Source organism: Pleurodeles waltl, chromosome 4_1, assembly GCF_031143425.1.
Source record: "Pleurodeles waltl isolate 20211129_DDA chromosome 4_1, aPleWal1.hap1.20221129, whole genome shotgun sequence".
Taxonomy (NCBI): domain Eukaryota; kingdom Metazoa; phylum Chordata; class Amphibia; order Caudata; family Salamandridae; genus Pleurodeles; species Pleurodeles waltl.
In genome coordinates this window covers 915,693,293-915,708,431 of record NC_090442.1, presented here as the reverse complement: position 1 = coordinate 915,708,431, position 15,139 = coordinate 915,693,293, and the positions used below count along the sequence as shown (strand labels likewise).

General features: G+C 42.8%; 1 protein-coding gene across 1 annotated transcript in view; it reads left to right on the top strand.

The window, feature by feature from the left end:
- CCDC146 (coiled-coil domain containing 146) overlaps positions 1–15,139 on the top strand; it is an 897,036-nt gene that overhangs the window by 45,941 nt on the left and 835,956 nt on the right. The window contains exon 2 of the mRNA XM_069229681.1: positions 10,539–10,707. Within this exon, the coding sequence (XP_069085782.1) occupies positions 10,561–10,707 (147 nt within the window). The 5' untranslated portion in view covers positions 10,539–10,560. The remainder of the gene's footprint in view (positions 1–10,538; positions 10,708–15,139) is intronic.

Here is a 15,139-nt window from a genome sequence, read left to right as displayed (position 1 = left end):
TTTGAGACGATGTATACACATCTAGGCAGTTCTACCAACTTTGTCAGGGCCTCAAGGGGGCAGTCTCAACCAGAACTCTTGATTGGGTTCACGGCACATACCGGGCTGCAGGGCCCAAGCATCGGAAAAGTATTTACCAGTTCGGACTCCTGCAAGTGGTATAAAATAAAGAAGACATACATATTTTACGATCTGAGGTCGAAATTACGTTTTTTCAAGCACCTGGAATATTAACTCGCACCCCACTTTATCATATTCTCGATGTCCAAGGAAGCCACTGCATACTGATCAGATAATTCTAGAAAGTGTTATATATGTATGTAAGTGTTACATATTCATAGTGTTATATTTTGAAATAAATCTGGACTGATCAAAGTGGCCCAGATTCAATTTCCGTTTTTGCAATGACTCCATTCAGTATTTGATAATGGCCTATGCACTCTTGTGGTTCCTTCTTGGATTTGTGAGACTGCTACAATCGAGGCTTCTCTGACAATATAAGGGAGACAGCCTCTCAGAAGAGATTCATCACAGATTTCTAAGAGTTTGAGTATCACTCCGTTATGCCTCCTTATCTTCTGTCACATTGACAGTGTGTCCAAGTCAGGGTCCTCACGCGCTACATATTGTCTAACGTGGCCACAAATTCCTCTTTACCAAGCTATGGGATGTCCCTACCTAATTTCCACACGTCTTCATATATTTGTTATGGAACATCCTGAGCTATTATTTAGTGGTGTACATTGATAGCATCTTGGTCTTTTCACCATCCTTTCAGTCATTTTGTTCAAGAAGTAAGGCTTTATGTCAAGTTCTCTTTTGATTTCCATTATCAACTATATCACTTCTCTCAAGAGAAAGCCATTCATCTACTGACGGTTTTAGCTGTTCAAGACTAGCTTACTCAGAATAACATCAACAAACTATATATCTTTCTCCAATACTCCTAGTTTCAGAGGGAGTTTGTAATTACAAAACTAAAGAAGACCAAATGTATTAATAGAACCTAGAAAGTAAGACTCATTCAGAAGACTCAGCATCTGTATCATGATTCCCTTTACATCTTAACCCTGATCTGTCGTGTATTAGAGGAGAGAGTCCCCATTAGGCTTTTGTGGTGATATTCCCCAGATCCAGCACACTCTCAGGGAACCACATCTAGTGACATACTAATTTGAAGTTCTCTCCTGATTCAACCAACTAAATGCTAGTTGATATAGAATCAGTTGGCTAATAAAGAAGAATGTTTGCTGGCAGTTTCAGTTGTGGTCAGTTTCATTCACCTTGTTTATTCACCAAATAAATATTTTCATAATTGATATGTTCATTCATTCATAGAGACATCTTTAAAGAGGCACATGGTGAATTTATTGATACAGAACTTGTGATACCTAAAATGCACAAGTACCATTATCAGCTCCAATCCTTTTGTTTTTTTTACTGTTCACAGTTTTAGTTTTATTGTTGAATTCAACCCCCCCCCAACAAAATGTCCCTCAATATAATTGCCTCCCTCCTCGACCATTGTATCAAAGAAGAAGGCATTGATCTACAAACAAGACCCCAGATGTCGATGTCTACAACAAATACATAACTTGAATGTCTAGAGTTGTGTCACATTATGCATTGTCCTAGACATTACTGTCAAAGGAAAGCACACAATCTGGTATTGCAAGCAAATATTCCTCATGACAAGGGGTGAGCTAGCATTTAATAGAATTTGTATGAAGAACAGAGGTGGCATTCTATGTCTATGGGTTATGTTGCAAACGTCCATCATAACCAAGGATAGAATACAATCTGGGTAGTAGTAGATGATCATATAAAATGGCATATTTCACTCTACTGACTTCAGTAACCATTACAGTAGTACTAGCAAAAAGGTTCATAATGTCTGTATCCTGTTTACCTTTGTTGACAATCACTATCTTGTTTGATACGAAAACCCTTTTTATTCCCCTGATCTGGAAGAACCTTGGTTGATTAATGGTGTTCTAATTGCACCATTCATTTGAGTATTCCTGACAAAGGGAGTAACAAATGAGGCACATCATTTATTAATTTGGAGACATTATGGACTGAAATAGTCCCCCGTTGAAGTCACTTAAATTAATTCAATGTATTCAGCAACACATTCATCTGTTCTTATATATGTCACCCTAGAAAATGTACAGTACTGTGGCCAAATAGTTCTGCTATCCCTTAAGTGAAGTATGTGTCCCAAAAGATCCAAGGAAGTTACACCGTAATTACAAGACACTTGGAACACGTTAAGAAACGTCAAAGGTATATGTAAATGAGCATTTCAGACAAACCTCTATGGCCCCAGTAGGGTATATAATATGATGGTCTGTCTATCAAACATAAGATTTAAGCCATGCTTTATTGTTCCTTATTTCATTAGGCAAGTAGTTAGTTTGGAAGTCGTAGGTCTTTAATTCCCTGATCATTTGCGAATCCATCCAATTTTCTGTGTATCCCTTCTTCAAGTACATTACAGAACAAAAGGGAGGAGATGAAGAAAACATCCAATACTGAGGTATGTGTTAAAAAAGATAAAATATGCAAGATTGCCTATGTAATGGACTCTCCCTATTGGTTATTGGACACTCCTGTACCTAGTGGAATGGTTGGGTTATGGGCCCGAAGCACTTGAAAGTCAAATAGACAATTTATCCAGGGCTTGACAAGTCTGTGTCCCAGTGCTAAATGTGCACACCATGTGGCTTTAGTGCATGCACATTTTAAACTCGCTCCCATTTAAAAACAAACAAAGAAAGAAAGCACACACTTACCTTCCAGTGCCGTTTCCTGCTGCCTCGCTCCTCTTGTGGTGTCTCAGCATTCGCTGGGACACCACCACAGGCTCCCCAGCATTCCTGGTGCTGCTTACATGCTAAACATCGCACTTAAGCAGAGTCATGATTGGTCTGAGCATCAGTGACTGTCGCTCAGACACAAGCCTGGGGTCTGTGCTGTTTCTCCAGCCTGGCTGTTCAACACAGCTGGACTGGAAAAACCTAAGTGCACGTGTGTTTTGCCAGACTGAAATGGCTGGCCAAACACACATGTGCACTTAGTGCACGCTCCCTCTCCTCCGCCCGTCCACCTCCCCATGGCCCAGCCCTACACCTCACTGCACCTGTTGGCTGGGCCAGCAGATGAAAAATGAAAAATAAAATGATAGCAAGCTATCGTTTTATTTTTCATCTGTTGGCTCATCCAGGGGGGGGGGGAGTGATGCCCCTACGCCACTGCGGAGGAGCCACCCCTGTTTACAGTGTCGAGCACCATGCTGAAGAGTCTACTGGTGAAGTGCAAGAACAATGTAAGATAGGAAGGAAGTTAAACATAATGTTCTTTTTACGTTTGCCGCTTCAAGAAAACTCCATTTTACTGCCTATGTAGCCACTCCTAGCATTAAATACATTTCTGTCCTAGATGGTCACCGCTCCAGAGTTGTCCAGTTCAAAATGGTACCAACCTTTTATTCTTTTAATGTAATTTTCTGCCTTGGTTAGAGATAGAAATTTTACAGTCCTTATTTTCGTCCCCCGATAACATGTTTTTGTCCATGATTTTCACTCCCTTTATTCTGCAGTAGTATTCCTTTGGATTGTCTCGCCAAATGAATATACACCAGGCTTTTTCTCTACTATGTATCTAGATAGTGTTGGTGTCTTGCTAATCAACTCCTGCATCATTCATCATCTGCAGTCCAGACATACCAACATCATCAAGGAGCTTTCTTCCCTTTTAATGTTTTTTCCTCCTAACTGGGAATATCTTTAGAGACCCTTGTAACCATACAGATGTATATAAAATGCTAGGTGGCACCCTGGCCACTGGGGGTGGGGGAGTGGGAGACGCCGTTTCCATGGGCACTCAAGAAGGCAAGCTTCACAGCACCCAGTCCTTGACTACTACAAGGCCCTTAAGGGAGCAAGTGAGGCTGGATAAGGAGATTCACTTGTGGCACAAGTCACCAGGTCTGCCCCTGGGGCATCAGCAGTAAAATAAAATACATTATCACCACGTCACTCCCGTTCCAAAGAAACTTAAAAGAAATGAATACCAAACTGCACCACAGTTTAAAGTTCAACACAGATAATGAAAGCAAACTTAAAATACTGCCACATTATAGTGAAAAGCAAATCATTCGCTGATAATTACAAATTTATACCTGGGCCATCTTTAACATTTATAGATTTGTCTGAGAAATGTATGTGAAAAATGTGTGTATTAAATGCATTTAGTTCAAAATCCTCTGTAGCTTTATATGATCAATATTGCCATTCAAAAATGGTTACTTTCCTTAAGTCAGCAGCTGCCATTGAGAATAATGAAATATTTTTTAGACTTCTGCACTTAACTAAGACATTCAAGGTGAAGTTGTTTCTTGTTGGTACTTGCACGTATTTTAATACCTTTCAGTTCTTTTCTTTAGCACAAATGTAGCAAGAAATGTTAAAGGTGGTACTGAGAGGTGTTGGGGCGAGTTGGGACTAATGGGTATTTTTTTATAATTATGCTAATAGTTCCTTAAAGTGGTATTGTTAGCATTTTGCATTCAACAGAGTGGTGTTAGATGAAGCGGTGTCTCCGTAAAAATCCTAAATTAAACAGTTTTCCCACTAATAAGTCGTTTTCTTATAATTCACATTCATGACTTTCAATTATATTATTCAAAATGATAAATTACTTTGAAATGTTACCAACATCACTCATTGTAAATATCGAATAGATTCAGAAATTGGATAAAAACTCAGGTTACCCTAATCAAAACTTTGTTCCAAAATGTTCGGCTGAATGGCTTCAGGGAGGCAAATCAGCAGTAACATAATTTCAAAATCGTCATTCTGCATGCCCTCACATTGCCCCATATTGACTCTGCTCAGAATCATGTTGAAAATACTGAAATTAATTTCCATCCCAACAAAGTATTTCCGGCTTCGGATTGCTGTTTTTTACCATAAAACTCTGTGACTTTACATGCTTACCAACGCTCAGTACCTCAGAGTGTTGGAAAATGGGTTATTGGTAAGGGCAGGTAGGTACGTACACTTAGCAATATGCCACTAACCTCCACTAAGGTCCAGTTTGGTCTCAATAAATTAAACCCAGCTCAACCCTTGGTAGCTTGGCAACGAGCGACAAGGCATAACTTAGGAGACAGAGTGTAAAGCATTCAAATATCACAAAACAGTAATTAAAACACAGGAAACAGGCCTGCCAGTCCAATCCGACCTGGAACTCTTCTCCGGATATGTGTCGTGGGAGCCCTCGGTGGAGATTTTTACCTTCGGACTTAGTCGTTTTTTCGAGGTGAAAATCCTTCGACCAGGGCAAACCTGGATCTTGATCCGACGTCCTTGGAGCCCTCCTTGGATACGCTGGCTGGGAGGTCCCGGTCAACTTTCTACGTTCGGACTTAGTCTCTTTTTTGGAGATTTTCTTCACTGGGATGAACCTGCAAGTCAGGCCGGGTCGCGGTTGAGGCAAGCCGGCTAGAGTTACCGCAGCGGGTCTGTCCCTCTATGGAGCATTTTTTCAAAAGTACTCCGAACTTCTCCAAACTTCTGGATCTTTTCCCAGATGTTCCTTTAAGGTTCTTTTTGGGTCCACAGCTCACCCCAAGGTTCCAGAAGCTCTGAGGTGCTTCTTGATGGTGTGGACTACAACTCCCAGAATGCACCTGGCGCAAACTCCTTTTTGGCCACTGGACAGTGGTCAGCTGGTTGGTTTCCTCAGGAGTTGGTGCAGGGGACTCTGGTTAGCAATTTTTCACCTGTAGCAAACAGGGAGTCCCTCCTTGAACCAGTTGAAGCCAGGCAAAGTCCTTCTTGTGGTGAAGCCGAAGTGCGAAGCTGGTGCAGTCCTTCAGAGTACAGTGTCCAGGTGCAGGCCAGGGGTCCAGCAGGGCAGTCCTTCTTCTTCTGTATTTCTTCCTGGTAGGGATGTGGTAGGGAACTGAGGTGTGGGTGCAGGTCTGCAGTTTTATCCTTGCTCCTATGTGAAAAACAGGGGGTCCTGGTTCTCCAATCAGGGGCAGGGTCCTTCCCCCTGGGATGACCACTTCCTGGCAAGTGTGGCAAATATCAATACCAGGAGGCAACATTCCTCAAAAATCCATCATGGCTGAAAGTGATTTTTGGAGGTTACATCTGGCTGAGCCCACCCACTGGTGTGGCTAAAAGTCATAAACACACCCTTCTCCTGCCCTCTCCTGATCTAATCAAGGGGGAACCTAGTTGTCTGGAGTTGCATGATGTGAGGGTGTTGCTGGGTTGCTCCAGATGTCCTTCTCTGCCTTTGAAGACCAGTTTGGCAGCCCTCCCCCTTCCTGCCTCACCATCTGTTGAGGGGAGATCCCCTCCCACAGGCACATCTCTTTGTGTGAAGCCAGGCCACTTCACACCTCATCAAGGCAGCCTGGCCAGGCTGCCAGAGGCTGGCCAACCAGAGCACAGCAGCAAAAACAATGCAGGGTGAAGTTGGCAACTTTTCAGGTAAAGTTTAAACCTGAACAAGTTATATTGAATCCAACAACTGGAAGTTGTGGTATTTATTGTAACAATTAATTTGATACCAAACTCTTTGTCTCTGTCACTTAAGGGGACTTTTAAAATTAAAGCCTTCCCATTCTAGCCTATGTAGGCCGTTCACTAAAATGAGGGGAAAACGAATTTGGCTGTTTTACCTCACCAGGGCTTTTAAAACTATTTTTATAAGGTCCCTGCTTATAGTTACATGGCACCCAGCCCTAGGGGCACATAGGGCACACCTTAGGGGTGACTTATATGTAAACATAAGGTAGTTTAAGACTTTGGAACTACTTTTAATTCCAAAGTCGGATTTGCATGTAACTTTAATTTAAAAGCAGCCAGCAAGGCAGGCCTGCCTTTAAAATGACACTGGGCACCTCAGCAGTGCACCTATGGGGGCACTACCTATGCTGGGGTCCCTGAACCTCCATGCCCTACCATATACTAGGGACTTATAGGTAGGTTGACTTAGCCAATTATAATTAGCCTAATTTGCATACTGATTTTACACAGAGCACAGGCCCTGGGACTGGTTAGCAGTACCCAGGGCACCATCAGAGTCCGGAAAACACCAGCAAAAAGTGGAAAATGGGGGCAAAAAGTTAGGGGGGCCCTGCAATCAGCCCTGTTCTCTCACACAGAGGAAAACGGACTCCAAAGAATTTGGCAACAATATTGATGCCACAGGGTCTTGAAGCTTGGAGTATAAAGGCTTTCAGGAGTTTCCTGCTCGCTGTGTTTATGGGGCAGTGACTGGACTGAACAACTGCGGGATAGTCAGCCTGAATCAAGGGCAAAGATGGCAATAAGTTACCTGGGTGATTATTGTATAGTTGTCATGTGATTTTGCTTATCTATGGGGTGAATGGTTGTGGTAAGGACTTCTGTGGTTGAAGTAGCTGGTTAAGGACCCAGTTTGATAACTGCAGTAGAAGGAATCGATCCAATCCTGTCAATACACTAAACATTTTGAACACTATGCCTATTGCATTGTAAACCATGAAATACTCTTGACGTCAGATCATATCGCCTTCTCTCTTTGCTTAACTCAGACTGCAAGGTGCTGGGGAAAATTTTAGCCAACAGACTCCTCCCATTGCTACCACAGCTGATCCACGAGGATCAGTCGGGGTTTATACCAGGTAGAAACACCTTCCTAAACATTAGGAGACTACTTTGTATAATACACAATAATAACCCTGGGTCTTCTCCTCGTGCGGTGGCCTTGTCTTTAGATATCGAGAAGGCGTTCGATACGCTGAGCTGGGACTTCCTTATTAGAATGCTTGGCGCAATGAGATTTGGCGAGGGATACATAAAATGGATTACGACATTACCGGGTTGCCCGTTATATCCTCTACTGTTTGCCATAGCTATGGAACAATTGGCCATCAAGCTACGCACGCAGGCGAACTTCTGGGGCATCCAGGTACTCAGCACGCACCATATTATTTCTTTGTACGCAGACAATGCCCTGATATATTTACGAGATCATATTGCTTCCATGACAGGGTTGTTGGACATACTGGACTCCTTCGCAGCCATCTCTGGCTTGCTTGTCAACTGGTCCAAATCTTGTATTTCCCCCTGTCCCCTGTACCATCGGAGCTCCATTCGGTCCTACCAAACTACCACCTACCGTGGTGCCACTCCACCTTTAAGTATTTGGGCATACAGGTATATCATTCCACAGACATAAGAGAGGGCAATATAGACAGTCTTTCGTTCAGTCCATGGTTCCCTACCCTTCTGGGTGGCTCTTCCCTTGTCACCTATGGGCAGAGTGGCTATTGCAAAAATGCTCATCCTCCCGAGGTTCCTATAGTATTTCACGGCACTCCCGATAGTCCTGCGTTGCTCATTCTTCAAATCCCTGCTGTCATTAATGACTGACTTGCTATAGGGTAGAGACAGATGAAGAGTGGCGCTATACACAACACAATATCCACAGAAGGGGGGGGGGGGTTTGGGCATGCCCAATTTTGAACTGTACTACGCCGCTGCCCAGCTGCAGTGGCCGGCTGCGTGGCTCGGGGACACCCACACAGCTGAACGTACAGTGATCTTGGAAACGCTAGCACCACTCCCGGTGCTAACCTGGCTGTTGGATGGGTCCTGCCACACCCCACGCGGTTCCGTTTTGTTGGAAGTCGCTAAGTCATGTTGGCTGCGATATGTGCACGGCAGAGGATCTCCAACACCATATTCTCCTCTGATTCCTCTGGCACAGTCGCCTAGGGCCCAAGCTCTGACACTACACCACGATATGGCCCCATGGCGCGAGTCAGACCTAGTTAACATTGGGGAGTTCTACTCCGGCTCCACACTGAGGACTTTTGATGAGCTTATGGAGAACACAGGGATACATGCCGGCGCCTTCTTATCATATTGCACAATAAAGCACTCACTGCATGCCACATGGGGGGTGTGGGATGCTGAACCGCAGACATCTCAGTTACTCACATTGATCCTGTCAGGAGGCACACTGGGTGCAATATCAAGACTATACTCAACGCTACTAGCTGGGGTCTGCCCAGAACTAACACGCGCAAAAACCCAATGGGATGAGGTGCTCCCTTCCATCTTGTCTCTGGCGGCCTGGACAGCGGCACTGTCAAGAATGTCTCTCGTAACCCCAGACTCCGCCACACCCAATTCAATTATGTGCATCACTCCTATTTGTCCCCTTCCCGCATAAAACGGATGAACCCTGACTCGGACCCGGTGTGCCCTAGGTGCGCACAGCCACTACCAGATTTTTCCCACATGGTGTGGAAGTGCCCCCGCTAGCCACAGCTTAGCAACGTGTCACAAACACATTAGCTGACATTACTGATCATGCCTTACAAACGGATCCCAAGTCCTGCTTGCTGGGGCTGCGCCGCCGCACCAAAGGGGACAAGCAGGTACACAGATTGGTTGACCTGGCCTTCATAGTGTTTAAGTACCATTGGAAGGCCCCGCATGCCCCAGGATATACCAGTTGGCTGCGCGACCCGCTACAGTGATCTCATGCGGAGACACATAGTCATCTACTGTTCTTGGATCGCTCACAACCTGCTGGGATAGTTTTCTTGACTCCCCTGACCCACACCACTTCGCCACTGAGGTTCCAGCCCACAGTAGATACTAGCTGGGTGTGACCCTGCCCACAATCAGCCGGTTACGCTGTAAACAAACGCTGCCACCTCCTAATACCGCCACCCAACATATCCAGGCATACACTACTGGCAGTTCCGCACGCTCCGTAACCACATCATTACACCCCTCGACTTGGACACAGGCGCCCCCCCCCCACACATACAATACAACATCCCTCATTATTATTATTAAGTGGCATAGTTAATTGTTGCGGTTTTAAAACAAAATCTCTACATGTTTATTATATGTATGAATCTCCTAATAGGTAATTGGTTTACTAAATCATGCGTGCACCTGCTTTGTAAATCTTTGCTGTGATCAATAAAGAGAACTGAAAAAAAAACATGAAATACTAACAAAAACATCTTTCTTCCCTGTATGTGGGGGAAAGAACAGTTAAAACCAACAAGCAAAAAAATAATGGGTGCATTTTATCTTCTAAATTTCCAAGAAGGATTGATGGCATTTTTACAATTTTTAAGTCCGCAGGTGTGATTGACTTCACTAATTTGGTAACACGTTTTGCAACTTTTTCATTGCTTCCTCATGGCAACTTAATTCAATTTCTCAGGAGCAATTCCCCTTTTCAAGATCTGCTTCTTGTCAATATTGAATTGACATTTGGAATGCTTCAAATATGGTTGTCACTTTAGAGGCTATTAAGCCCAAACCTACTGGAGTGTTGTGTGGTACCCACCTGGAGACGTCAATTTCTATTTTTGTGATTCATATACATATGTGACAATATTTGAATTCAAATTTGAATTAAGATGATGGTGCTTCCATTTTCATGTATTTATAGCCTACGTCTGTTTACAGAAATCCTTAACACAAACAGTATTTTCTTAACAGCAAATTGTGCAAGACGACCAGAATGGACAATGGCAGTTCCCAGTCCAGTGACTCGGAGGAGGGGGAGTTTGAGGAGAAGCCTCTGTACCCAGTTGCTCCAACATTTAATATTGAAGCAGAGGGGGTCAAAGATGTCTCTGCAAGCCCTGCCTTTAAATGTCTGGATGAGGTAAGTCATTTGTCAATATTGAAGGAGCTTACTAAGTTGTACACAAAAGTGATCTAATGCTGTATATTTAGCTGGCTTAAACTTACAGAAAATGCTGTTTCATCATGTCAATAGTCATTTATCTAATTTTCTCAAACGCAAGTAGGTACTAAGTGTGTCCAATGAGTGGTTGTAGTGAGGCCCCCCTATAGAAATCAGCGACCCTCCAAAAATCAGCAATCACAGTAGGTTATTTATCAGTAGCCTCTTTGTGGTTTTCCACACCATTCATGTGCATGCCTGTTTTTTGGACAGTGCACATGTATGTCCACAATGCACAGTAATTAGTCAGGAGTTGCAACAGTAAATGTGACCCGTAGGACTTGAACTGGCTATGAGTCTTGATGCAAAGTCCTGTAAACCTTTTCAGGCTAGAACTTCGGTCTCATGGCCGGCTAATTATGAACAAGTTAAAGTGCTTCATTTTTGTTTCTTGCGTAGCCTGAATAAGCTAACACTTAGGGCAGTGATTTGGTATAATACATTTGGTTTGATGTAATATGTGAAACTAGTGTCAGGGTAGTTTCATGGGCGCAGTTAGACATATATGGCTCTTGAGTAGCCCGATTACAATCACTGATGCTTTGGTAAGCTATACATGTGGTTTAATGTATGTGACAGTAACGTATGAGTGCCATCATGGGTGAATATGTACATATACGGTTGTCTTTATAATGTTTTGTCCTTTCTATGAAGTTCAGCATTCAAATACTGGACCCCAGTAATGGGCCAAACAGAGGACAAAGAGTTTTAAGTGTCTTTTGGTAAACCAGTCCCAACTCTTTGCACAGTGGTTAATTACATAGTTTAGCTTAGCTTAGCTTGGCTTGGCAATAAAACGAGGAGTTCTATGACAACATTATAGCTTGGCATTGTGTCACATCCATCTGCTCTTGAAAAATATGCAAAATAAATTGTGTGTTCCAGTTCGAATGCCCCCCTCGCTGTGCACTTTGTTGTTCAGTGTGATTGTGTTGTGACCTATGAATTTGAATCCGGGAGAACTCAAAGATAGAATTAAACATGTTTTTTAACGGTGCATCGAGTACTACTACTGTAATGCTCTATTAAGTCAACACAAGTGCTGCCTGACTGAATTGTACCTTGGATGCTTACTTATATGTTTTGTGCGTGTTTGTCATAGGTCATGTAGAAACAGGCTAGGTAGGAGGATTAGAAGGGAAAAGGGAGCCGGTATTTATAGAGTACCCATGGCTTCCATCCTAATTATTTTAGGAAGACACTTGGGGGTGCAGGAACACATCATACACATCAACTTGATGTCCTACTTCCCTTTTCCCTTCATACTGCTGAGAAAGCCTAATGGTGGTTTGGCAGTCGGCCAACCAGTTAATAAAAGTGATATGAAATAACTTGTAAAGGTTCGAAATTAGTTCTAGTTTTACTAACGGAGTCTTATCTCCCCGAGCCTTAGTAAAGGATCACGTGTACCTTTGTCTTATTCAAGGAACCGCTATTAACTTTGGTCCGTGGGTGATAAGGCGGTGCCAGTGTAGGATTTTCTTTTTCATCTTAACATAGGGATTGTTCGAAAAGTTACAGCAAGTGTACACTCAGTACAATACGTTCAGTGTTTCTTAGCTCATGTTTCTTTGGTGAGACACTTGAACTCAAAAGAGAATCCAGGTTAAGCCACTGGTCATGTCGACTGAGGTAACCAAACCTTTCCCTGACCACTTCAACGATTACCGTCTTGAAGTCTATGCTCGTAAATTTAGGAGCTCCATCTCTCCTGAATGTCAATAAAATTATGTTTTACAGTGTTCTTTTGTCTCCATTGCAACAGAAATTTATTTAATAGGAGCCCATTTTTGGAGAAATAGGAATCAAAGATGAAGACTATTATCAATGAAAACTGTACTCCTGATGCAGATCTGATACAAAGCATTAACTCTCTCCACTGAGCATACATACACAGTGAAAGAATGAATGCATGAAAACTTGTATTGCATAATTACTTAAAACCACTGCAAGTACACACATATTCAAATACATGATGTTGAAATGTTCTATGATTAAAAATACAGGAGAATGTGAGAAAGCACGCCAGTGCGTCTGTGTTTCCTATCTTACCTCTCTGTCCTATCAAATAGAGTTTTTAAAAAAACATAAAAAAGGAAGAAAAAAAACTAATGGTCCCAACGTGTAAAATGCTGGTACTTTGCGATTTGGCATAGCTGTGGGTAATCCATCCCCCCACTTTTGATGCAGTCACAGTATTAAAATCCACCCCATGCCTTATCACTGTAGCCGGACACGGCATAAAAGGTGCGTGAGCGTTATGAATTGGCTTAACTATCTCTGCTCCCTCCCACCTCTTCAATGGAGATAGTAATGTACAAACTCTTCCTTACATGCTATGTGGAGGTGTTAAAAAAAACAAATATCAGTCTGTCAGTATACCCAGTTTTGCCTGCGAGTGTTCATATGAGTGATAACTTGCTTGGTTCCTAGATGTTCAACATATCCAGTTATGGCCTGTTGCATCGTAACACAAAGTTCAAAGTTTAGGCAACTCGTCTGTACTTCCTGACTGTGGACAAGTGCTCTATATTCGCTGTCACACCCACTGCGGAGGTGGAAGCTGGGCACTCAGACCATAGGAACAGTAACAACTTACAACTACCGAGGGGCACGCTAAGCGATACAGGGAAGGCAATGGTAGACCAATCTACAATGAAGGTCAAGACACAAGCAACTATATACACCTTATGTAAATTACAGGAGAGATGATGTAGCCCAACCACAGTACTGATCAGGAGAGTTATAACATTGAAATAGCTAGCAGTCACAGGGTATGCCCCGCAAGCTTTCCCAGGGCAAATGAAGATGGCACTGAAAAAAGCTACAAAAGCGTCTCCAGATTACCAAAATACACATGCAATCGATGGATCCGGCTTGAGTTTGGACTGGTCCAGAAAAAGTATAAATGCATGAGTACTCAGGCGAAATACTACTATCAGATGCTTAAATCTCATACAGGATAATTAAAGGAAGTGTTTAAAGCAATATTTGAAGCTGGCCCGAGCCCCTGGAACAGCTATATACAAGCAGCAGCTTTACAATTGAATCTATCAACGGCTAATTGGGCACTTAAAGAAGTAGATTATGGGGCAATAAAGAAAGATCTAAATAAGCACATTTCTCAGCTATCGAGGGAAGAGGATATGGCCAGATATAAGAAAAATGGGCTTAATCTTCTTCTATGAGGCAAATATCATCCAGCCATATTTGAATAACGCACTGGCTAAGAAATGCCTGAAAGAGATCCAATGGGCCCGGATAGTGCAACTTCTAATTAAGGAGCTGAACCAAGATTGAAATTGCTTAATGCAAGTAGTTGAATGTTCACTGTGCAGTTATAAAATGGAGTCCCTGCTACACCTTGTGTGCTGCTGCCCCGCCTTGCTGCAACAAGGTCAGATGCATTTAAGGCCAGTACTCTTATTAGGATTATGGGATTAGGACATGTACAGAGGCAGTTTCATGGCTCCTGGCCTGCACAGTGCCCTCCGAGCCAGCCTGATTCGGAAGATGCACGAAGTGGTTTGAATTGAGTTGATTAAGGCAAAAGGCTACGATAGGTAAAAGTAAACATTAATAAAGTGAAAATGGCAGAAGCATCTTGGAAGAGGCCACCAGGTTGTTTTGCTTTCAATGACGGAGCTGACAAAAATCTCTGAAATGCATTTCTCAGTTCAAAGAAGACATTTATTATTATTTCAACATGAGGTTCCTAAAAAGGAGATTGGCAGGTTGAAAGCACACGTTTAAAAATAGTCACAGCAATGAAAGGAAAATATATCCAAATGATTATCAACTGCAATGTACACAGCGAATATATATATATTTATTATATTATTCGAACCAAAAAATTAAGTAAAAATTAATCACCGTAGGGCCTGCCAAGCTCTTCATCTTTCTCATGCCAGCAAGACGATGACCCCTTTCGACTGCAAAAGAGACAGAGATAACCACCCTCGCGGGACAGATACCAGGCATCAGACGTCAAGAATCCCGATTGAGGACACTCTACTTTCTCGCTGTTACACTGGGTCTTTTATAACTTTAAAAAAAAAAAACAGAAGGATTTTTCTGGAGGAAAACCCTCATTTAGCAATTCAAACATGCTGGCTAATTTAGGTCAGAGTTGAAAGAAATAGTTTGGAACTGGCCAGTTTGACAAATTGTCTCTCCCAAGCCTAAGACGTTCCCTGCTGTCCTTATTATGCTGACTGCCTAACTCCTCAATATTACGTACTAGCTGCTCGGTGATAATATATCCTAGCTCTTCGGTGAGAAAGAGCACGAAAACAAGCACAGTTTACAATGTGGAAAAATACGGTCAGCCTTTAACATGGCAGTGTCTAAT